We start from the raw sequence: 24,675 nt of genomic DNA, 5'->3' as shown, positions 1-24,675 counted from the left end.
CCGACTTAAGCTCCTTGACCTCTGGAGGGGCTGGAGGGCTGGCACTGCCGCATCAGGGAGCGGCGGGAGGTGCCTTCCAGACGCCCGGCACGGAACGCCCGAAGAAGCTGGTCCCGCCTTCTCCTGGCTGAGGGGTGCATTGTGGTGCGGGGAGCAGTACGGGGTGCATTGGGGTACGGGAGGCAGTGCGCGGTGCGGGGTGCAGTACGGGGTGCATTGGGGTGTATTGCGGGGTACATTGCGGCGCACTGGGGTGCAGTACGGGGCGCACTGGGGTGCGCGGTGCGGTGCGGTGCGGTGCGGTGCGGTGCGGTGCGGGATGGACTGGCGGCCCGGGCCCGGCTCCACTAGGTGGCAGGATGCCGAAGGGCTCCGCACTGCTGTCCGGGAGGACTTAGCCCTGCCTCTACGTATTGTCTGAGGACATGATAAAATGCGGACAGTTTCCTGGAGTCCTGCCTGCCCCGCGTTTCTTACTGGTTTTGTCATTAACGAAGCAGAATCGGAAAGGATCCGAGGGAGGTCTGAGACACAAAGGAGCCCGGTGCGGTGACAGGGTAAGAGGGCACTTGTTGGCTCGGCAATCTTCGAGGAAGAGTTACCAAGGCAAAGAGAAATTCTTTATGACAGCACAGCGAAGTGTAACGAGAAACGCTGAAATAAAAAAGTGTCAGCAAAGTTTGCAAAGAGTAACAGCTGGTTAAATTGTAGCGCAAGCTATAAGTCCGTAGAAAAGTACGTTCGCTTCTTTACAGAGCCGGTTCCGAGGGCAACGGCAGCATGAATAAGAAAGCATGGCCTTTGACATCCGTATTTTTTAAGTTACAGAAATGAAACGACATTGGAGTGTGCAGCTATCAAAATAAAACAGCAAATAAAAATAAATCTTGTACAGAATTAAGTCGCGTTCTTTTTTTCTTGCTTCTTGTCATCTTTGTCTCTTTCAAATATGCTTTCTGCTGTGCGCCATTGCAGCAGTGATTTTGTTTGTATGTCACACATATAAAGCTTCAGAAGCAGCCTTACTGTTAGATCTGGTTGTTTGAGCTAAACTTAACTAAACATGTAACTTCAGTTCCCGTTCCTCTCGGTTTAGGTATGGGCCTGACAGAGAATTTGAAAAGCTGAAGCAAACGTATTTTGAAGCGGATATGATCGCGCTTGCCCCGCACCCTTCCCTGGGCCGACCGCCCTCCCTCTGCCTTAAGCCCGTGTGCCGCTACTCTCGCCCGCGGGACCGCGCACAGGCGGTGGACGGGGGCTTCTGGCCCTGGGTACCCACCGAGGCCAAGTGCCGCTAAAGCCGGCCTCGCCTCCCGCGGGTCTCGGTGGGCTGCAAGCAGGCGCCCTTGTACGGGCGCGGGCTCTGCGGTGAGGAGCTGCGCGCTCCGGAGGGCGAGGGGGTGCCCGCACCCCGACGGCGCTGTCCTCTCTGCGCTGTCCCCGCTGCCCTGCACCGAGGGCAGAAGGCCCATCTGAAAGGGGTGGTTTCCCCACCTCGGCACCCGGTCAGAAGAGGGGTTTAGTGCCGGGGAGAGGCTGGGGACCCGGGATGGGGTGACTCGGGAAGCTGAGTCGGCAGGTGGAGGTAACGGGCTGGGCAGAGCCGTCGGGGAGCGGGGCAGGAGAGGGTGCGGGGGGAGCGGGGGGAGCGGCGGGGCGCGCCCGGTGCGCGGTGCCGGGCGCGGCGGGGAGGCGGGGGAGGAGCGGCGGCAGCGCACGGGCTGAGGCCCCAGCCCGCCCGCCTTTGAACCGGGGCAAAGCAGAGGCGGGGAGAGGGGCCGGGGCAGGAGGCGGACGGTGACATCAGAGCGGCCGGGCGGATAAGGTGGGAGAGCCTCAGGAGCGGAGCGGGCGAGCGAGGCGTCAGCGATTAGCGCCTGCCTCCGGTTCCCCGCTCAGCGCATCTTATCGCACCTCACTTCACCTCACTTCACCATGCAGAGGTCTCCCCTAGAGAAGGCGAACATCTTCTCCAAACTTTTCTTCAGGTGGGAGCCCCGGTGCGGCGGGACGCGCGCGGGAGGGGGCAGTGGGCCGGGCTGGGCAGCGGCGGGCGGGGAGCTCAGCGCCGGCTCCGCGCCCCCCGCCCAGCCCATTCCGAGGAGAAGGGAACAGAGCACTGGGCACCAGTTAGCTCTGGGAAAGTCTGTGGGCAGAGGGGAGAGCGGTGGGAGTCTTGCTTGTTGATGAGATCACTCTTCTTTTGTTGTTGCTGGGGTTTTAGCACCAGGAATGGGCTCTGTCAGGTATCATAAACCTTTGCTGGACCCGGAGGGATGAATTTATGACATAATTTGAGCAACCTTTGGTAATTGCTCAACTAGTTAATCTGTTATTTCATGTAAACTTTGAGAACACAGTGGGGTGGTAGGGAGCAGAGGGGAAATGCTCTCAGAACAAGGATTCCTTCTGTTTGGCTGCTTGAGTGTTTAGCATTTGCTCAACGTGCAAGTGTAATACATGATCTTACTGGAAACAGTTCCTTGTAAGCCTTGAAAATGTTCTCTTGCAGGCAAATTTCTTAGTGCATTTTCTTTCTAAAAACTTCAAATAAAAAGAGAAAGAGCCAATACCAGTGCCTGGGCACAATGTACTTTGTAAGACAATATGGAAGCTGAGTACGTCTTATGTGACATCTCTAGAAATGACACTGTGAACTGGAAAGAACAAATAATCTTTTTGGCATTGGCACACACAGTGCTGGTTTTGCCAGAGTATTAGTTCCCCCTTTTGTTACTGGAGGGTCTTTTACATGGCAAGGAAGGGCGGGAGGAAACCTTGTGCAAGATGTGAACATGATGGCTGAAATAAGAGCGCATGGTGTAAAACTGTAACATTGTCATGAGGTCTCTGCCTGAAAACCTGAGGGCTTTGAGCTCACTTTTAAATCCTTTGGGGATAGATTTCAGCAGGTTGGTCTGCATGTTTTTTTAAAGTTTCTTAATGGAAGGGAGTCTGTATGAGTCACTGTTTGCCTGTCTCTCCCCGTTTGGCTCATTTCAGCCAGATATGATAGAGGGGAATGATCCCAAATATAACTTGTTCCTTAAGTTTTACAAACATCCAGGTAAAAGTAATGTTCCTATAGGTTTTCTCCAATGGTGCTGCAGTGGGAAAGAAGCCATGCTTGCTGCCAAATATTGTTAGAACCAGAGAGTATGCATGACAGGAGTGTAAGCAATGACAAAGTCTCCTTAAATGGTGTTTCAGTCAGTGCTCCTGTCAAATTATAAGACAGAAATCTGTAGGAAACAAGTCTGGATATTAATTTAATTTCTTGAGGGGCCACTTGCTCTATTTAATTTTATTTATTTATAAACTTCTATAAATCTATCATCCTAGAACCTAGGGTTTTGTAGGCGCAAGGAAAAAGCCCATTAAGACAAAGGGAATATATTTCTTATTCCTAACACAGTGAAAGTTTCCATGTCTGAAACCAGATGCACTTCATGCTCATTAAGTACATAATTAACCAGTCTGAGGCCTGAGCTCATAGTTTAAATCACAGTCCTTAAGTCAATTGAATGGTGTTTTAATCATGTTTATCATTCCTGATGCCTTATACTGTACCAGCTATCTATCAGGTGACTGTCACAGTGATAATAATGAAGTATATGAAGTTAAGGAGATGTTCACGATGAATATTAACTAGAGCAAGGAAATGGAAGAAAAAATGTATGGAGAGAGACGGTTTTTGTTCAATGATAATTAAATAGTTGCCATCAAGTACAGCACAGTACATGTTTCAGTGAAGTAATTCTTATAAGAATCTGCAATGCATTTATGTGTGAAGTACCAATCTGAATATAATGTGATAAGTTGAAGATCACGTTAGCAGAAGTGATGTTAAAATATTGGCGATGATTATTCAGGAAATCTTGCCGATAAATATATTGCTATTTAATATTGTACCAGCTGTTATCAGCTGTAGTTGTGTAAACTTATTGGCAAGGTTTTATTGCTTCATAATCTATCCTGTTTGGGTGGGAGAGATAGGTTTAACATGTGTTAAAGTCAGAATGGTGCTCTCTGCTTATAACTGAAGAGTTTATACAGGTTTCAGTATGGTTTGGACCTTTTTTTCTTAATTCCTTATGCAAAAAAGTGAGGAAATATCTTGGTATGCAAAGAGTAGTATCTTATAGAAAGTGTTACCTTTTTGTTGTATTAGTTATAGTGATACTACCGGGGCAAAAAAAAAGATAATTGCTAGGACTGGTCATGACAGAAAGTATTTAAAATTAGAAATTATATTTTATCCTAAATTATAAACAAAATTGGTTTAAAAACTGAACTTTAATGCTTAAGAAACAAGGTGTGAAAACAAGTGGTTTGAGATCTTCCATTAGGGGGATGCTTAGAAAACACTAGATACTGAGAGTTTGGGTTTCAGATATTATATTGCGTTTTGTTGTATTTTCCTTATTACAATTTCAGAGTTGATATCTTCTCTTCCCAACCACATGCAAAACGTTCTTTCTGTTCACTGGCAACTTTTTAGCTTGCTTTAAGAAAACAGAGTTTTATGTAGAAGCAGTCAGATCATCATATGCTTAGCTTCATATTCATTGTGAAACTTCACTTTTGCCTTCATAACCACTGCTTATTTTCTTTTGGAATTTTGGGGTTTTACAGGGTCAAGGCCATACCTTTTGTCACAAACAATATCAGACACTACTTTGCAGCCACCTAGTTTTTATTGAAAATTAACTGAGATCAGGAAGTCTTGTTAATTAATCAATTTTTATCTGAGAACTGACATGCAGAGTTATTGTTGGAGTTTCACAAGTAGCTGGAACTATGGGACAATTATGACTTCATTACTTTTCTTTTACATGCAACTTTAGATATTTGAATACAAATTTTCAAGAAGTAATCCTTGTGCTTGTGCCCAAATCTTTAAACATATACTTTTGGTATTAAATGTGACAACTCTTGGCAAGACCTAGTACTTCAGCACCTGATTCATTATTAAACCCACATGAGAAATACAAACTAACCCAGTTTTTGTGTCAAGTCGTTTCAGGGATTCAATCAGACCAGCTCTAGTTGCTGCTAGCTTTCCAAACCAGAGGAAAAGAAATCTGTACACTTATACAGCTGTCCAGTGGTTCCTAGAACGATTTAGCCAGCACAGGATAAATGTTGGATTCATTCTTCTGCCATGTGTGCATTGTGCAGGCTAGGAAAAGGAATTCAGTTCTATACCTCACCTCTTCTAGGAAGTAGAACCAAGTGTTACCAGTGTTTTGCAGTGAAGTTGCTTTAGTTCTCTATGCTCACTTTTTAGAGCATAAATCAAGAGTGACTCTGTATTCTTCTGAATAAAAACTTCTTTACAAGTCCTAGTGCCTGGTGTGAGACTTCTTATAAAGTCTGCTAATAACCTTTAAGGTGGATAAAAAAATTCAGGACTTAAGTTTTGAAAGTACTCAGCTCGTATGCTATAGAAATGTTATTCTATCACTTTTTCTAGCTTAATTCAGTCATAATTTCCAGTTTAAGAGTGCCTTGTATGAGATGGTTTCTCATTTGAAAAAGCATTTTCATGAGAATTAAATTGATTCCCTTCAGAGAAATGAATTAATGCCAGACCTTCCCTGGGCAGTACCTGCTCTATTCTTGAACTGTGTATTTTAGAGTTCAATGCCAATAAGTTACTTAGCATTTTTGTTCTTGAATTGAAAAATCTTGTTTTTTCCTTGAAAAGTCTGGGATTTAATGTGTACATTTTTGCTCAAAGTTTCTCTTGAAACTGTCTTGAGTTCCTAAAAGTCCCAGATTTTGTATAGGAAGCTTAAAGGCCTAATTAATGTCTACAAATTTCACTCTGGAGGAGAGGTGTCTGTAAATTGTCATAACCAATATATACAACATATATTTGGAGCCTCCCTTATCAATACCTAGCTACAGCACTTTGGCCAACTTTCCTCTTTGAATAAGGAACCTCTGTGTACAGTAGCAGGTGAATGGCACAGTGTTATGCCTCAGTTTCTGGGACAATCATCTTAGACACTCATACAAGAAAATTTTTCCATGGTATATTCTTATGGCCCTGTATGTATCTAGCCCTGATGAGCTGCCTTTCACTGATCCCAGGCAATTGTAAATCCTGGCTGGTACTGACAACCAAGCACAGAGGCAGCTGCAGCACATATTATGGCCCTGTGAGGCTGCCTAGTCTTTTGTCTGTTGCCACAAGTGGTCCTTGGAGACCTGCTGGTCTGCCAATCCTTCAGACCTGTCTAAAAGAGCAAGATGTCTGCTTCTGAACATCAGATGGTTCAAAGATGTGCATGCAAGTTTTGGATTCCTTCTGAAAATTTGATTTCTATTGCTGTTTCCAAGGTAAAATGTGAAAACTTGAAGTGAACTGGAGAAAGGATGCAGAGTCTTCAAGTAATTTCAGTCAGAGGAATACCTTCTTTAACAGCAAGGCAAAACTGTGTCCTTGGTTCAGCCTTTGGTCTAATGACCAAAAGTGCAAACTTTCTGTCGCACACTTTCTCTGGCTGCTTTATAACTTTTAAGCACAGTTGCCTAGATCAAGTTGCATCTGACTTCTGAAATATATTTCAAGTCCCTTTTCTTCCTGCAGGAAGAAGACTTACTATCTTGATATTCAAGATAAATTATCAAGCATTTGAAATATTTGCAGACCTGTCTGTACCTTGTTATTTTCTACATGCATATTTGATTTTGATAAGATAGAAAGTCCATCCAAATCCCTGATTTTTTTTTTAATAGTGTAGACAATGGCATGGTTAGTAGATTAATTATGTGTATTATAGAGGCTTCAAAATGCACTGACAGAAATTTGAAGTCCTCTGTACTAAGCAAAATATTCGATAAGGAAGTCTTTTTTTGACGATCTTGAAGTCTAAGCAGATAGCCCAAAGGATGGATTAAAAAGAAGTTTCCTTGCTAGAGAAGAAAGTGGGGTATGCAAGGACTGTGATTTTCCTTAGAGGCACGTGGTATAGTCAGTGCAATCTGCCTGAGATCTGCTGTCCTAAACTTTGATTGCACAAGGGCATTTCTGGTGTGACAAAGTTATTTCAGAATATGTCTACTGTGAACAATTATCAATTCTTTCACACTGAAGAATCTGAGTCTCTGCATATCTGCATTTTGGATATGCTAAATTTCAAAGTGATGAGAGCAGTGTGAATATTGCAAGAGGTTTCTACAGGTTGCTACATGATTTTTCTCTTTAGCCAACCCCAGCTTTGCAATATACATGTGTAGGTACAGTTGTGGTGGCAGGACAGTGCCAACTTGACATCCAAGTAATGTGTCATGTTATGTCCTCTGAAATATGCAAGTTAAAGGTGAAAATTAACTAGTATACAAGAAGACATATTGAAACACTTTGCCAGATTTTACCACATGAACTTGTAGATGCAGTTCAACTGCCTTCCATGAGAGTGGGGGTACACCTGGGTGAGACAAGTGAGATCTCAGAGGCTGTTTACCTATCAGTGCCTCTCTTATGAGCAAAAGGATCTGCATGAGCTTTTTCAGTCAGCAAGTAGCTAATCCAAGTTTCATTGTCATGAGACTCCCTAAATTAAGAGAAAATAAGTAGGCATTTAATACTTATTTTGAATCAGCACTGTGTTTCAAATTAAACCAGAAACTTCGTGCCTGTCAGAGATGGGTAGGCATCCTTCTTTCAGGAGAGGATAGGTAGGAAGGGGGAATTGATCCTGAAGGGCAGTGCTTGGGGCAGGCTGTTGCAATACAAATGTCTTGACTCCATGGTCAGGACTGTGCCTTAGGAGAGACTCCTAGGTGTCAGCTGCTAAAGTTACTTGGTTTTAGGTACATTACCATTTTTTAATGTAGGTATTTATCCTTTATTTTCCCCCCAACTTTTAAAATAAAGGATGTGAAACTTTTTTGTATTGGAGTAATTCTGGTATCTCACTTTAACTTTCACCTCAACTCATTTTAAAGTTAGCCTGTAAGTTCTGGAATACTTTTATTTCTCTGTAGGTAATAAATACAAAGAAAACCACAAAGGTCCCCCCAGTGTTGCTTTTCTCAAAGCCCAAGACTGTTTTGGAAATCAAAAGATAAGAGGCATTTTCTCATTAATTTGCAAGGATCTTGCTGAGGAGTAGCATCATCAAATACCAGGATACAAAAAAAAATTGCAAAGAGCAAGTAGTAAGAGAAGCAGTGCCTAATTCAGGTTTCATTCCATATTACTGTAATGGTAATTTACATTTTGACACTTGGTATTAAAATTAAATACAATGTGACTGTGTTCACCTATTTGTTTATACCTGACTTCTTAGCAGTCATTTGGGTTGGAACAAATGATGATTTTGGAAAGGGCCATTGCACCTGATGTGCAACACTATGCTATTTTATTATGAAACATATCTTAAAAGTGCATGGCTAACAGTGAAGTGCTATATCACTGTGTGTTGGTATCACTTAGTGACATATCTGGAAGATTTAAAAACTCTATTAGATCATGAATAGCAGTGCTCTGCAATAGTTTTGCTAATGCAAACCTGTAATGTTCCTTGTTCTTTCAAAGGACTAGGAGAAAAGAAATCTTTCTCTTATTCTTGCTGAAGGGTATATAATTGAAAAAAAGAGTGAAGATGAAACAGCCTTGCAAACCTTGTTCATAGCACATCATCATCACTGCTATTTTTTTAGATTTGTTAAAGAAATATTTGTATCATATATTAGACTTGACTTTGGTACCTAAGCAATTGTCAGATTGCAATACAATTAATATATTCTGTCCTTCCAACTTGCACAACCTATCCCTTGATGGACTTTATTTTCTCTCAAATATCTCTCACTACTTCTGCAAACAAAATTTTTTTACTACCTTACTTATTGTAAGAAAAAGCAGTATTGAATTTCAGCTAAAAAAGCATTTAGCAATTAGATAATAATTTCAATAAGTGTCACTTCACAAAAACTGGGCATAAAAGACAAGACTTCCCCAAGAATTGCTGTTGTGTAATCCTAATTAAGATTCGCTATTGAAATCCTGGGTCTCAGCAGAACATTGATTATTCTTAAAATGGTGCTGCTCACAGCTAGTGACAGAGTCAGTAATATTGCAGCTAAATTCTTTCCATGTCAAATAACACCTCATGGGGAAGAATTGTATATTAGTGAAGAAAATCAAATCTTAATTTTTGCAATCTGGGGGAAAACAACAACAACAAAAACCCCCCACAGAAATCAGTAGGGTCTGCATTTACCTTTGTTGCTGAAACCCTGCAATAATTTGAATATTAAAATATATTGCAATATATTGCAACAACTGTTGTTGTTGTTTATAAAGGGGAAAATGCTGAAGTTAATATAGTTTTCAGGATATATGTTATTTCAGTAGGTTACTGTTCAAAACAAAATAACTGCAACTCTACTCCGTTGAGGATAACCAAGGGGAAGGGGGCAGGAATAAGGCTGTTGTGCTCCATGGGCATGCTGACTTGGCCCATCTATTAGGAAGGATCACAAAAAGCTAGGGTCACCTTTTACAGCTGCATTACAGGATGCTCAAAGAAGACAGCTGGTAGTGCAGATACTCTTCTGGAGAGCCAGTTTTGGGTGTAGTAGAGCCACTCCCAGGATAAAGTAAGCAACAATTTACAATTTGCTGCTTCTGGAGTGATGGGTATCTTTTGTGGGAGGATGGGAGTGCAGAGCTTCTAGTGTAGTCTGATCAGAGGAACTTTTTGGTCGTGTCTGAGATCTACATGGTACCTCAGCCTTTTCTTGCAGTTGGTCAGCATTCATGGCTCTATGAACATCTTATTAGGCTCCAAAGCATCATAATTATGACTTGATTATGTTCCTTCCTCCCTGCCCTTCCCCCACCTCCCCCTTAATTGTTAGGAGGAAGGATAAGTTAAAGCCAGAGGCAGTATTCTTGCTCTCTCAATTTAATTTTAGGTCCAGATCCTTAGGAGCTGCAGTTGCTATGCTTAACTATATTTTGCAGAGGTAATAATGCTTTGTAGAGGGGAGTGAAACCACGGTCACCTCTGCACTGCTCAGTAGATGTTGCTGTGTTGTGCACAGAGCACCAGTTGAAATGGTACCAGTCTGACCAGTGACCTTTGTAGGAGAGCTGATCTGTTTAGTTGGTCTTGGGTAGCCCAGCACAACTGTTCTGTTAGTGTCTCAGCAAACTGTGCTTCTTCATCTGAAGAGCCCAATGGAGCTAGGGTATTCCTGTGCTCAGGAAGAAGATCTGTTCAGTTGGCTTAGCAACACAGATGCTCCTTCTGTCTTCAGTGACATGCAAAGCAGCCTTAGGGGAGAGTCAAATCCTATTGGCAAATTGTCTGTGTTAATACTTTCCGGAAAGCCAAAGACATCTGTCCTATTGATACAATTTGCTTGAGTGAGATGAGTCTGAACATGCTGTAGAAAGCAATAGCTGTAATAAGAAGTCTATTACATACTGCTTAAGTAAATGACAAAGAAATGGTCATTAGAAATCTACAAACAGTATGTTATAAATATGATATTTACATATTGAGTTCATAATGTATGTTTTACTACAGGCAGTAGATCATAGATGTGGAACTTGCCGTTTTTTCTTCTTTGCTACTGTACATCCTTGAAACTTGTTCCCTGCTGGGTTTCACATGTGTGTACCAATAATAACATTCCTAGTTAGTGGCAAAACTCTCACAACACTACAGGTTTCTCTGTGAAAGGGTTCATTAAATGCCAGCCAGTAATCCGATGGCATTTGCTAACATAATGCTGTAATGCCAATCTCCTTCCCTTCTTTCTTGCTCTCTTCCTTTCAGAATAAATTTCACTTTCTCAACAACCTCAGGAAAAGCCTTAGCATTAATGCTGACAAATATTTTCAATAAAGCAAAATAATAGAAGAGCCATATTCATTGACAAACTCCAACTGAGCTATGTCACCTAGTGCTATGGAAACATGGATAAGTACAGATTGTATTGACAGCTAAAATTAATTCATAGCCATTTTGCCTTTCAAATCTTTGCAAAGAGTGTAGAACATAATTGCTATAGGAATGCTATAGGAATCCTGCAAATAATTGGTTTTATGAGATATTTATGTGTTTCAGGTCTAGTATATTGCTTTTAATAAAACACAAACTGTCTCCCTCAGTTCTTGACAGCACAACTCAAGCAGCTGTTGAAAAATCTACCTTGAGGCAAACATCACACATCAGGCCAACTCCTCCCACAATTACCACTCCAACCTGAAACCACTTGGCACAGCACACAAATTGGCCAGATCTTGCTAGGGTGGGACTTCCAAACAAGGCCAGGGCAGCTGGGAGATGAACATCTCTGTGCAAACCCTGCCAGCAGCTTGCAGTAGGAACCTGGCTGCAGACTAGGAGGCCCCCAGGGAAGGTGTCAGCACTGCTCCTTTAGCTGGCTGGAGGAGTTTACCTAACACAGTTGCAGTTCCTGTGATGAGCAGGGAGATGGGGATAAGTCTGTATCAAACGCTGACTTGGGAGAGGAGGGTAGTTTAAGGACCATGTAATTTTGATGGCAATGATAAATGCACCTGGTTAACACAGAGTTAAAGCACAGAGTAAAACAAGAGACATTTCTAGAAGTACAGTAGATCTGCTAAGCATGGTGCCTTCCCCAAATGATAATACAGCACTCAGCTCTCTTTCTAAATGCAATCACATTTTGTTAGTTCAGGCTGTGGCAAAATGCCAGGGTAGGTGTTAATCAAAACTATAAATAAAATCAAATATGTGGAGGGAAACAGTGTAATAAAAAACCTTTTTTAAAAACATATGAAGTAAAACTGTAAAGCACTTATCTTTTGTCAGGTTGGGAATTGCTTATTGCAGTCTCAAAGCATTATTAAGGGGCTTAGGAAGGTTATTACTTAGCTACAGTGTTGTGAATTAAAGAAGTTGCCTAGGAAGTACCGTGACCTGCTTGCATTAGCTGCAGTAGTGGTTTTGTGTCCCATAACTTGTATTCATTTTGTCATTACTGTAATATCTACATACACGTGGCATTGGTGAGGCTGAGAACAGGAGCTCACAAGAGTGTCTGTTCCCGACTAACAAGGATTAGCCAGTTCTCCACAAGATGTGCATAAAGCCAATAGCAACTGGTCCTTTCTGTCTTCAGGAGCTGGCAAAATACAAATCAGTACCTGATATGCCAGTTGCAGTAGCTGTGAATGACTTTCACATAAGTGTTACATGAAATTCAAAGATTTTCTTCTAATCCATTTTAACCTGAAAAATATTGGCCCCTATTTCCAGTAGTTGTAAAGTTTATGGATGTTTTATTATCTCTAAATGATAAAATGAGACTCCAGTGACTCTCCAAAGTGGACTATCCTAGCTCTCTTCTTATAATGTACCATGAATCTCTTGTTATTTCTCAGCTACAGTGGTGTGAAAGACTGAGCTAGAGGTCATATAATTCATTTGAAACCATACTATTATTGCAGAAATGAAGGATACTCCTTCAATTTCTTAAAGCATATTTTCTTTCCAGTGAGTGTGATGTAACCATGTGCTTGGGAAATATGTTGGTGCTTTACTGAATTGTGGGGATTATAGACTGCTATCTCATGCAATTCATAACTTCATTAAAAGCTCAAGTGGGCATGTGTGTGCACAGAGTTGCACACAAATAGTCTTAATCTGTTGTGTTAAGGCCTTTTTGCACTTTTGTAGTGTTCAGTGATGTTCTTTTGCCTTTGTATTAACTTCTTTGCACCTTCAGAGGCTGCAGTTGAGATTGTGGATTACTTTGTGTGTAAGACATGTGTTCTTACAGGCATACAGGCAAGCATATCCAAAATAAGCTGTTTGTATTTTCTGAGTGACTGTGGGGAAAATTATTGCATATATTTTGATTTTTTAGCTGTTGTCTATAAAAACTGTTTAAAACAAAACTTTTGAAACGTTTGAATTTTGCAGAATTTTATCAAAATCATGAATCATGAAGGGTTTTTTAAAAACTCTGGCTTACAAGTTGATGTATGATAGCAAACGACCACAAGCTACAACCTACATCTTTTGCACTACATCTTTTGCACTACATCTTTTTAAGGAAATATTTTTTATTGATGACAGTAAAGCAGAAATTCAAGTAGTTTCAAAATACACTATTAGTTCAAAACAGTTCTTATGTATTGATTTAGTCCTTTGCTTTCAAAAAGATTTCTGAACAGAATCTGGTGAAAAATTTTGTATAAATTGTTCCTGGGGGATTCATAGGCCTTTTTGCAGCTGAATTGTTTGATAAAATTAGTAATGGTTTATAAAGGTTGTCTCTACAGAGTAGCCATTCAGAGTAGTCTTTACCTGCTTTGGTTTTTTTCAGCATGCCCTTTAAATTGGTATTAGAATTTTAAACATAACATTTGAAAAAACAAATGCAAAATATGTGTATATAATGGACACAATGAAGATCTTATGAGGAGTCCTGTGCAAGATTTGTGTTTTGAAGTGGATATTGCAGTGTAAGATGCCATAGAATCATCGAATGGCTTGTGTTGGAAGGGACCTTAAAGAGTACTGGGTTCCAAACCCCTGCCATGGGCAGGGGCACTTTCCAATAGATGGGGTTTCTCCACGGCACATCCAACCTGGCCTTGAACACTGTTAGGGATGGGGCATCCCCAGCTTCTCTAGGCAACCTGTTACAGTATCTGGCTACCCTCACAGTAAGGAATTTCTTCCTAATATCTGAACTAAACGTGCTCTCTTTCAGTTTGAGGCCATTCCCCTTGTCCTGTCATTACATGGCCATGTAAAAAGTTCCTCTGCAGCTCTCCCAGAGACCCCCTTTAGGTACTGGAAGGCTGCTCTAAGATTTCCCTGGAGACACCTCTTCTCCAGGCTGAACAATTTCAGTTCTCTAAGCCTTTCTTCATAGGGAGACATGCTCCATCTTTCTAATCCTCATCGCGGCCTCCTCTGGACTCCCTCCAACAGGTTCCTGTCCTTCCTGTGCTGAGAACCCCAGAGCTGGACACAGTACTCCAGGTGGGGTCTCCTCAGAGCAGAGCAGGTAGAAATGAAACTTATGTGTCCGCTTTACTGTAGTTCTGATTTATTATTCATTTATATGGACATAGCACATAGCATATTTGTAAATACAGTACAAAGGTTTCAATTCCCTGTTCATTAGTCTCCTTCTGACTCAGTAGGAAGTTTGGGGCATGATCCCACCCCAAAACTGTATAAAATACAGGATTTTCATAATAATTCTTTTTAATATTATATTTGTCAATATGGTTTTGTAAATATGGTGCAGGGCTGCACTCTATTGTGTCATATGTGTGTGTATATGTGAGTGCACTTGGACATAGTTGGATGCTGTGGGCAGAATACTCAGGGTGAGACAAAGCAACTCCAGAATTAATGCTAGAAATTTTTTTTTATTCCTAACTTTTTTTTTTAAATATTTGCTTAGATGGACAAATCCAATTTTGAAAAAGGGTTACAGACGACGGTTGGAGCTGTCAGATATTTATCAAATCCCTTCTGCAGATTCTGCTGATAATCTTTCTGAAAAACTGGAAAGGTATGAAAGGTTAATTAAATAAATTTGTTTCAGGAATCACACGGCAATTTTCATTACAAAGCTTTTGGATGAAATGTTTAAGTAGCATTGGGTGCAAACTGATTGCACACAGTTGTACTTTGGACATGACTGGGATCCCTGATGCATATGTACAACCTAGATGGTCTAAATTACTATATATAGGTACCTGTGATATCTGCCATTGATCACAGAATCATAGAATATGCTGATTTAGAAGGGACAATGTTGAGAGCATTGGTATGCCTAATGTGTTTTGATAGTTTATAAATGAAATATTCTGGTTATCTAATATTCTGTTCAAAAAAAGAGGAAATAGTTGAGGATATTCTCTGGAGTGTTTTAATCTGTGAATTAAATTTTGCCAAAACATATGTTCTCTGTAAACAGCATTGCTTCTGGTCTGCAATTTATTATTGAAAAGAAAGTTATTGTCCCGGAAACAAGGTTTAAAATAGTGCTGTGCAGTAGAAAAGTCATATTTTTGATGCTTTGTTGGTGCTTTCTCTTTTGCAGACTGGAAGTGCTCCAAAACATTTATTTGCCTATTATTGTACTCTGGTTTTAAGTACAGCAGGTTTCTTTAAAACATACAATGTGACCTTTTCATGAAATAATTCCCTGCAGGGTGATGTATGACTGAGTATTTAAAACTACCAAATATGTGGCTGAACTAGGTATGAACTCTTATTGATCTATCAAGTCCAGGAAAGCCAGAATCTTTGGGTCTCTGCAAAGCTTTCTTTCATTAGCCACCTTAGATAAATCTCCTTGGATATACTTGAGTGAATTGAAGTATGTCACAGCCATAGACCCATGTATTTGCTCATACAACCTAATGGTCCTGGATTTGGTTTCTTTTCAGAGAATGGGACAGAGAGCTGGCAACTTCAGAGAAGAAACCCAAACTCATTAATGCTCTTCGACGATGCTTTTTCTGGAAATTTATGTTCTACGGAATAATTTTATACTTAGGGGTAAGAATTGTTCTCCTCATCAGTAAGCTTTTAGTGTTCCTTAGATAGATCCAAGTTTTAGGGACTGCTAAATTAATACAGAATATTGTGAATAGCTACAGATTTTTCCTCTGTGTATTGCTTACAAAGGCAATAAATACACAGGTGTATTCAGGGGCTTTCATTTTAAAAAGTATTTCCTGATAATATCTTAATATCTTTAAAACATACATATTAATAGTTTTAAAATATTTCTAGGGCTGTTGGTGCTCCCAGGTGTGTGGTCAGGAACTTGATGTGAAAGCCTGAACTGATTACATTTATCATCTTTCCAACATGTTAGGTACAATTACCTTGACTTGCCAAATGCCACCTTTTGTTTGGCAATCCTATCACTGGGGTTAAGAGCTGTGAAAATAATTTATTGCTTATGGTGTCTCAGTAGGTATGTGTGGCCAGACTGTAAATCTGAAAATTGCTGTTAACCAATATGCAGGTTAAATATCTGTGTTACTTACAAATTTCCATGATTTAGTAGTAAAAGAAGAGAGCGTATCACCTCTGTAAGGAGAGGCAGGCAGCCTGGAACTAAAAGGATGTTATGAGGTTATGTAGAAAGAAAATTAGAAGGGCTAAAGCTAAATTTTAACTAATTTGACCACTGCAGTTTAAGACAGCAAAAAAAAAGCAAGAAAAAGTTTCTATAAATACATTGGCAGCCAAAGGAAGGCTAAGGAGGGTTTCTGTTCTTTGCCAGATGTAGTGTCAGGAGGATACCCTTTGAGTACTGGACTCTAAATTGTCTTTGTCCAGGTGGGGTGGCTTGCTATCTAGGACAGGGACTTTTGCTATGTAAGAAGCTGCATGATAACTGTTCTCTCTCTACTCCTTCATCACTTTTGTCAGCACTTCTTTGCGATGGCACCTTGTACTTGCAGAGCCCCTACTCAATCATCTATTTTATGTGTTCCTGTGCTGTTATTACTGCCTTTAGATTTTAAACTTTTTTACTCACAAAGCTGACAACTCCTTATTCATGATAGGTTTGTATTTAAAGAAGCCCCACCACCAACAACATGGTTCTACAAATGTAGCTTACCATGTACTGTAATAGCTACTCCTGCAGAGGCTGCCAGCCACAACCTCTGCACTAATGCATTTCTGTTTAAAGTTAAGCAGTGTCTGAGGGCTTTTGCAGGAGTCTTGAGGATAGCACTCTTTCCCAAAGTCTAGGCAATATGTGTGGGCATGCATGTACAGGGTTGATTTCTCCTTGCGCACTATTTTAATGGAGTACAATTTTAGATGGGGTGAGGACAGAACAAGACTGCAGGATTTTTGAGTCATATACTTTGGTTGTGTGTATGGGTTTTAAAAAAATTCTTTAAGGAATCACAGATGTGTGCAATTAAACACATAGCAAACGGATCTGTGCCTTCTACAATGAGCATGGAAAGACTAAATCTTAGTTTAAATTCTTGATTCTATTATCATTAGTGTGCATTTGATTTAAAGCTGCTTCGTTTTATTGAAAGAGGAATTGTAAAAAAAACCAAATTCCTCCTAAAGCTTCTGGTGTTCTTTGCAGGCCTTGCTCACGGAAATTAATGGGAGCTTTGCCATAAGTTTGAAAGGGGACAGGATGTTGTGCCGTACTGGCATAGGTGTAACCAAGTTGAGTGTCTTTTGAACTTCATTTTCCTTTCAACTCTTTGCTTGTCTAATCTCTGAGCTTTTTTACATGGCATCTTTCTTGGACTGTGGTTTAAACTGTGCTGACATCCCTGCTGTTTGTGGCGTTGTCCTTTCAACTGGCATCACAGCTTTGCTCTCATTAAGTCTAGCCTTTTTTCCATCTCTCCCTTGTCCCCTATGGGCTGTAGGTAATGATGTTATTGCAGGGTGGACACTTGCGCTCTGGCCCCCTAGAGTATTACAACTCCCCCTCATAAATAGTGTTATGTTAGGCACCTTGCTTTACAGCACTTAATGTGTCTGCTCCCCTGCTGTTTGAGACAGTTTCCATTTCTCACCTTGTCAGAATATGAGCCTTGCAATTTAAAGAAAAGGTGTTATGGTGGTGAAACAGAAATCTTGCTTTTCAGCTTGATACCTGATAGCCAACTAGGTGCTTTGCTGTAAGGATCAATCTGATTCTATTTGTATTTTGGTCTTGTATTTATTGCCATGAAATTTATATTTCCACTCAGGCACAAAAACAGCTGGCATTAACTTAGAAGTGGTTTTAGTATCATATCCCAAAGGACCCTAATGAGGATTTCCTGAAGTTCTCGCTTATGGGTCACGGGTGTGAGTGAGGAGGCAGGGAGGGAAGCACTTCTTGGCCATATGCCAAAGAAGAGATGTGCATCATTGTCTTTAAATGCAGAGCGTTTGAACATATGGGGGATACATGTAACAGAAAAGTTGTTGTTGCATAAGAATAATCATACCCGTTCAGATTAACACTGTATGCTGTCATAATCTCATTTCTCTTCAGATCTTTGTTCTTTTAATTAAGATTAATGACAGGGGGACACTTAAGAGTTTCTCAGTAGTCTATGATGAATGCAGAGGGAAGAATAAGGACAGGCAAAGGCAAAACATGATGGTTGAAAACTGAATTTTCTCTTAGGTGTACAAATTCAATTTTTTTCTTTAGGCTGGTTGTTCTAATCAGTTTGTTCATATTTGTATCAGTGGGTAATTTCGAGTTTACAAGAGGCAAAATGGAAACCAGGCAGTTCTGCTTTGATTTGTATGTAGACTAGATAATATCTTTGGTAAGCAAGCTGATAAATCTCTATTGTAAACCAGTGGACTTTTATGCCCCATGAGATAGTGTATGACTTGGCTTATTGCCAGCCACTATTCTGGTCTGTAAATCTTTTTTTTTTTTCCAGCAAGCTCGGAATGTATGCAATACATTTATAGTCACAACAAATACAGCAGCAGAACATGTAATTTTCACTGGAATAAAAGTAAACACACACACAAAAATTTGCTATTTTAAGCCTATATAGAAAAGCTTATCTTGGAATCTCCAAGAATATGAAAACACCGTATTGTCCTTGAGAGGTGAATGTTTTGTATTTTATGAGTTTTGGGGAGTCTTGGTTCTATGCTGTGGGATGCATATGGTCTAAGCACAGCTGTCTTGGGTCATGTGTTTATCAAAAAACATTCCTCCCTTTGCCTGCTAATAACACTGAAGTCTTTGTCAAAGTTGGCTCCAGATTCACAGCAGAGTGGTGTTTAATATGGGTAATGTAGCACACAGTACAGGTATGCTCTTTGAGATGTAAAATTCTACCTCTTCTGTGGAAAAAGGAAATTATGAATATCCAACAACAGTAAACATTCAAAAGGGATTACAGTACATGTTATAAAAATACTTGCAATTGCTTTTGTATAAGAGAACCCAAAGAAGAAAAAAAATGAAAGGAGACTTTTCTAATCTATCACAGAAGAACTTTAATTACAGCTGAACTTCACTCGTTCCCTTCTCTGAGTCTCTAGAGTGGTCTGCGTAGTTTTCATCTGGAAGGTAGTACTGGTAACATTTAAGAAGAATTTAACACACCTCTGTACAAAAGAATTCAGTAATGTCTTATTAGGTTGGAAGTATCACATGCTTTCTGCTGCAACAAAACAGAAAGAAGAATAAGGAGATGCATGCAAGCTCATAACATTATGTATTTTTAAACTGATCATAACAGTGAAGCAAAGAAGCACATACATACTTCATGTCCTTCTGAAGCTCATGCAGAAGATGAAGCAAAATGTTAGACCACAGCACAGAGGTGATTTTTGCAGTTCTTTGGGAAGGATTGGGTAAGGAAAGAGGAGGCAAGAGCAGAGATGGAAAAAGATGAGGTTAGAGGAGTGGAAGTATGAGAATGATGGGACAGGGAGGGAAATGGAAGGCAAAGGTGAGGTAATGCTGATGGGGTCTAATTACAATGGAAAAGGAGACTGAGGACAAATGTAATACCAGACTGAAGTAATTTCAGGGCTTTAGGAAATTGTTTGGATATCTTGTAGTTTAGTGGTTTGGCCTTACCTCTTCTTCCTCTCCTACACTGGTTCTCTATGGTGTTGCTCATCCCTGGATGGGAAGTCCTGGGGCTTCCAATGTAGGAGGGACTGTTTTCTCTCTGGGACCTTTATTAACCTTGCCTCCCCCACCATTTACTTCCTCTCCTCCTGCTTTTGTTACAAAATGATACAGTGTCTAGAACTGAGTGGGATAATCCAATTATTTAAACATTTATTCTGTTCCTATTTCCATTTATTTGGGTTTTTTAGCTACATTCTCACTGTCTTGTGAGCATGGTAGTGTTCATTTTAGGAGTTCTGAGGCTTCCCTTGCCCTGTAAATCCAGTAAAGTGCAGTGAGAACAGTTCCCTAGGGACCAAAAGAGAGGTCCAGCCTGATAAACTAGGATCAGTCATATGATATGGCTAATCCATTACAACTCTGTAAAGTAAATGTGGAAGCTGATCTGAATTGCCACTTTTGTAAGAAATGATCAAGCAAAATTTATGAGCCAGATTTGCTTTGGCGCAGTTGCAGGAACATCACAGACTTAGCAGTCTTGTCTGTTCTCCTGTTCAACGACTGCAATTTTCTGTGGTTTGCACAGCAAATAGGCCTGACATCCTCATTTAAGATATAAGACTTTAAATCTCATTTGGTAGGACTTTGAATTGAAATGCTAGCCATTTTGAATAAAATGAACCAGCTGCTGAACAAAATTACTTTTCTTGTTTCTCTCTACAGGAAGTCACCAAATCTGTGCAACCCCTTCTGCTGGGGAGAATAATAGCTTCCTATGATCCAGACAACTCTGATGAAAGATCCATAGCCTACTACCTGGCCATTGGCTTGTGCCTTCTCTTTTTTGTGAGAGCACTGCTTATACACCCTGCTATATTTGGTCTTCATCATATTGGAATGCAAATAAGGATAGCCATGTTTAGCTTGATTTATAAGAAGGTAATTGTTTGATTTACCATCTAAGCCAAACATCTGGCTGTAGTCTATGTTACTTTTAGGCTATTTTGTTAAACTATTGATAGTTTTGTCAAGGTACACAAAGTGCACGGAAGAATAATGTGGCTAACAGTTTCTGACAGCTCTCCATTTACCAGCCCAAAAAATTAAATAGCTGTCTACAGCTAGTTTGACTGAAACCAACCTCTGTGACTTAAGACTTGCTGCATATGTGGTGAGATGCCTTAATTGTTTTACTGGTGTGCTCCTGTTAAAAATGTCTACTGCAGAGGAAGAATAACATGGCCGTGGCCAAATAATACCTTCAGAAGAGAATTAGTGGTGAAGATTTAAACAATAAATGTGACATTAAAGGGATTGAGTTTGAATGATGCTGTGTGATATCACTATAGCTTGAAGAGTCAACAGATATTGGCCAATCACCTGTCCAAAATTACAAAGATTTAAAAAGTTTCTCTGTTTTACCAATACCCAAAGAAGATAATTTAAACAAACATGTTATTCTAGTATAAAGCTCACTGTGAAAGTATCTTTCAAAAATATTTGTCAAGAGAGGCAACAGTAGGAGATTTCTGAGGATGCACAGCAGCACACAGCATGCATGCTTAATTAAAACTTGCATTTGCATATATATCTATATCCATAAAATATTCAACAGAAAGCAAAGACTAAGTCAATACATCAATATTTTCAAAGCAATTTAATGGCTACATTGAATTCAAGTGACATAAACAAGAAGTTTAATGAGATTTTCTTTATGGCATAAACAGATAAGTGGATTATTACTTTTACTACTGCACCATTGCTTATAATTTTTATCTTTATTTATTGTGTTTATGGGGATAACTTGGATGACAATTTTTCTATGGTTTTGTTTTCTTTTACAGATCCTAAAGCTGTCAAGCAGAGTTCTGGATAAAATAAGTACTGGACAATTGGTTAGTCTTCTTTCCAACAATCTGAACAAATTTGATGAGGTGCGTCATTCGCTGTTTAGCTCACTTGGTGATCCATCAAATACAAATGTCAAGCTGTTCATGACAGATATTAAGGAAGGAAGGAGCATAAATGAAGAACTGCACTGAGTGCTCATTGTAGACTAAATATTCATTACCTTAGGAAAATGTGTTGACACGTAGTCATAGAAATGCTCATTCTGATACTAATGACATTTTTTACCTTCTATGTTGATTAGAAGAGGAAACCTAAAAAGCAGTTACATCATAAAAACATGTTTGTTCTTCAGTCCAATTCTACCTGCCAAGAAATCTCTGGGTTAAACAGTTGGTTTCATATAAAGCAGAACTTGCTGGTCCAATCCTTCCATCCTACTTCCTGATGACTGTATCTTTTTACTAAGGTGACCCAGTCCATTTCTGTCATTGAACAAGTTATGAGGATTAGCCTCCTGTTCCTATTATTATCCAGTGCACTAAAAAGGGATTGTTCATATAAGACTGTGTTAGGAAGTCTTAGACATCCATCTTAGAAAATCTTAGAGAGTTTTCTGTAAAACTTCTTTTTGTTAGAGACTACAGTAAATCCTTGCTAATGCCTTTAGGAACTGGAAACTCTATGAACTTCTGTTCTTCATGTGTGTTTAATTTGGCCTTTTGGTAGTATAAGATTTGCTTCCCACAAAAGACACAAGATCAGAGAGACTGTAGACACGTGGCTGGAACTGCAGTGTGCATTTACTTTAAGCACTGTATGCCAGCATAGAGTTATGTTAGCTAGTGCTGCACGAGTTAAGAAAAAGTGCTCTGTCATTGCAGCAGTGGAGCTGCAGTAACAGACCCCTGAGCACCTGATCACAGAATTCACTCCAAAATCTCCTGAATGAGAACTGCATTAAACTAGTTGTGTTCATACAACAGACATCTCTTCACCAAAGTAGTATTTGCCTTCTATATCAGGTTAAAATGTTCTCAGAAGATTCTTGCATGTATTTTTCTCATTTTACAGTGGTTGAAAAAGCCAACATTGTTGCCAAATTTGGTTTACTTTCACTAAGCTGTGACTTTTCCTCATGCATATGTGTGACAAAGAGACAGTTGCAGATTGAACTTTGCCTTAGAAAAATCAAAGTTTAGGTGCAGAATGTGTATGTAATGCTGCACTGTCATCATAATTAACACCCAGAATGCTATGTGCTCAGGATCACAAGTCCTCCTTTATAAACTTGTTTTTCTACTAGAAATATTTGTACTGTTCTTGACTATATTTTTCAAAGTGTCATTTTAATGACTACTTCTTTTTTCATGTAGTTTTCAGAGCACATCGCTAACTTTCTTTTTTTTTTTTTTCTTTTGTTTCTACTGTGGTTTCCATAGGGTCTTGCTCTGGCTCATTTTGTATGGATTGCACCATTACAAGTGGCACTGCTGATGGGATTGCTCTGGGATATGTTAGAAGCTTCTGCATTTTCTGGTCTTGCTTTTCTAATAGTTATGGTCTTAGTACAAGCCTGGCTGGGACAAATGATGATGAAATACAGGTGACAAGAATGTTTTAAAATATTTCAGTATATTTTTCCTTAAATACATTGGTTTTAAGAAGTTTATACCACTTGGTTAAGGGACTCTGGTTATGACATTACATAATCATAGGATGAGTCCAAAGAGTATTTTCTGTGTATGGAAAGTTACAGACAAAATTTCACTTATTTAGCAGCAGGGTGTCTAAACATAAAAAAAAAAAAAAGTCTAATATGCAGTAAACAGTGAAAAAATGAGATTTATCATTAAATCTAGAATTTTTAGAAGTAACACTTGTGAGTTACTTGATCCATTCTTTTTAGAGTTTGTGTTTTCTCCTTTAAAAACAATTATTGAATTTCTAACAATTTCTTCTACATTATTCAGAATAATTCTGTTAAAGTAAACATTTTAAGCAGAGGCATATATGGAAGCTGTTTTCACAAGACATAATGGGATACAAGCTAATGATACAGGATGAAAAAAGTTAAGATTGACCTACTGCCTTTTTACTTTGTAGGAATAAGAGAGCAGGAAAGATCAATGAGAGACTTGTCATCACCTCAGAAATAATTGAAAATATACAGTCAGTTAAAGCCTATTGTTGGGAGGATGCAATGGAAAAAATGATTGAAAACATCCGTGAGTAAGTGTACTCATTTGTTACATAAATTTTTCTATGTGTTGAGAAAAAAAAGTCAGGTGGCTGTGAACATCATCTGTGGTCATGTTAGTTAAGAAGTAAAGCAACAATTATTAATCCTCAATAAACTAACCATGCATTCCCACACTGCTGCTTGGGGGTTTTTTCCCATTTTTTTTTCAAGTTTACTATGGAGGTGAGATTTAAAAAATTTTTTTATTGACTTCCTCATTTATTATAAAGATGTTTCAATGGTTAGTTTGTGCAGGTAAAACAATTGTGGGATCTGTGTTTGTTTCTGGCCAACCCTGTCCTCATCTTAAAATAAAAAGCCCTTTTGTGACGGTTACTTAAGGCTCAACAGACATACCTATTCTGTGGTGAAGGAAATAATATGAATCCTGTGCAGCCATTTTCTGAGAAATGCAATAAAGCTGGTTATAAAATTTGCATAAAATCTGTGAAAGGAGTAAAGTAACATAGATTCATATGTTTATCCTGCACATCTACATTAACATTTATTGTCTGTAGATGGCCTTGTAGAATGCTTATCTCCTCAATTAATGCAAGGATTGAACTGTAACTACCAGACCTGAAAGAGAAAGGAGGTAAAAGTTAGCTGACATCTGTGAGAAGGAAGTCTTTGTGACCAGCAAGGAGTTCTGGGGAAAGGGAGAAGTGACATATTGATGGATGGGTGACACTGCATTAACACTCTCCCATGTGTCCCATGTGTTTGTTTAGTCCTTTACAGAGAAATAAAATTCTGTGCCAGGTGTGTGATTGGGAAAATAAAAGAAATAAAAGTGTCATATTATTATGTAAATATCAGACATAAAATTATATTATTCCACAAACACCTTCTTGTTCAGCTGCTTTCTGAAAGACAATCCAGGGAAAGTGAAGTGTTCTTTTCCATTAGAATTTGTAATTATTTACTATAAACAACCAGAGAAACTCAGTCTGAATCCAGGTCATGAGTGCTAGTTCAAGGATGGAACTAGTTTAGGA

The 24,675-nt window shown here is 39.5% G+C and overlaps 1 protein-coding gene across 1 annotated transcript in view; it reads left to right on the top strand.

Moving 5' to 3' along the window:
* Nucleotides 1–1,938: 1,938 nt before the first annotated feature.
* CFTR (CF transmembrane conductance regulator) overlaps nt 1,939–24,675 on the top strand; it is an 83,970-nt gene continuing 61,233 nt past the window's right edge. The window contains exons 1-7 of the mRNA XM_062491074.1: nt 1,939–1,991; nt 14,443–14,553; nt 15,437–15,548; nt 20,311–20,526; nt 21,432–21,521; nt 22,878–23,041; nt 23,542–23,667. Coding sequence (XP_062347058.1) covers nt 1,939–1,991; nt 14,443–14,553; nt 15,437–15,548; nt 20,311–20,526; nt 21,432–21,521; nt 22,878–23,041; nt 23,542–23,667 — 872 coding nt within the window. The remainder of the gene's footprint in view (nt 1,992–14,442; nt 14,554–15,436; nt 15,549–20,310; nt 20,527–21,431; nt 21,522–22,877; nt 23,042–23,541; nt 23,668–24,675) is intronic.

Source organism: Cinclus cinclus, chromosome 4, assembly GCF_963662255.1.
Source record: "Cinclus cinclus chromosome 4, bCinCin1.1, whole genome shotgun sequence".
Classification (NCBI taxonomy): Eukaryota; Metazoa; Chordata; class Aves; order Passeriformes; family Cinclidae; genus Cinclus; species Cinclus cinclus.
This window is presented reverse-complemented; position numbering and strand designations above follow the sequence as displayed.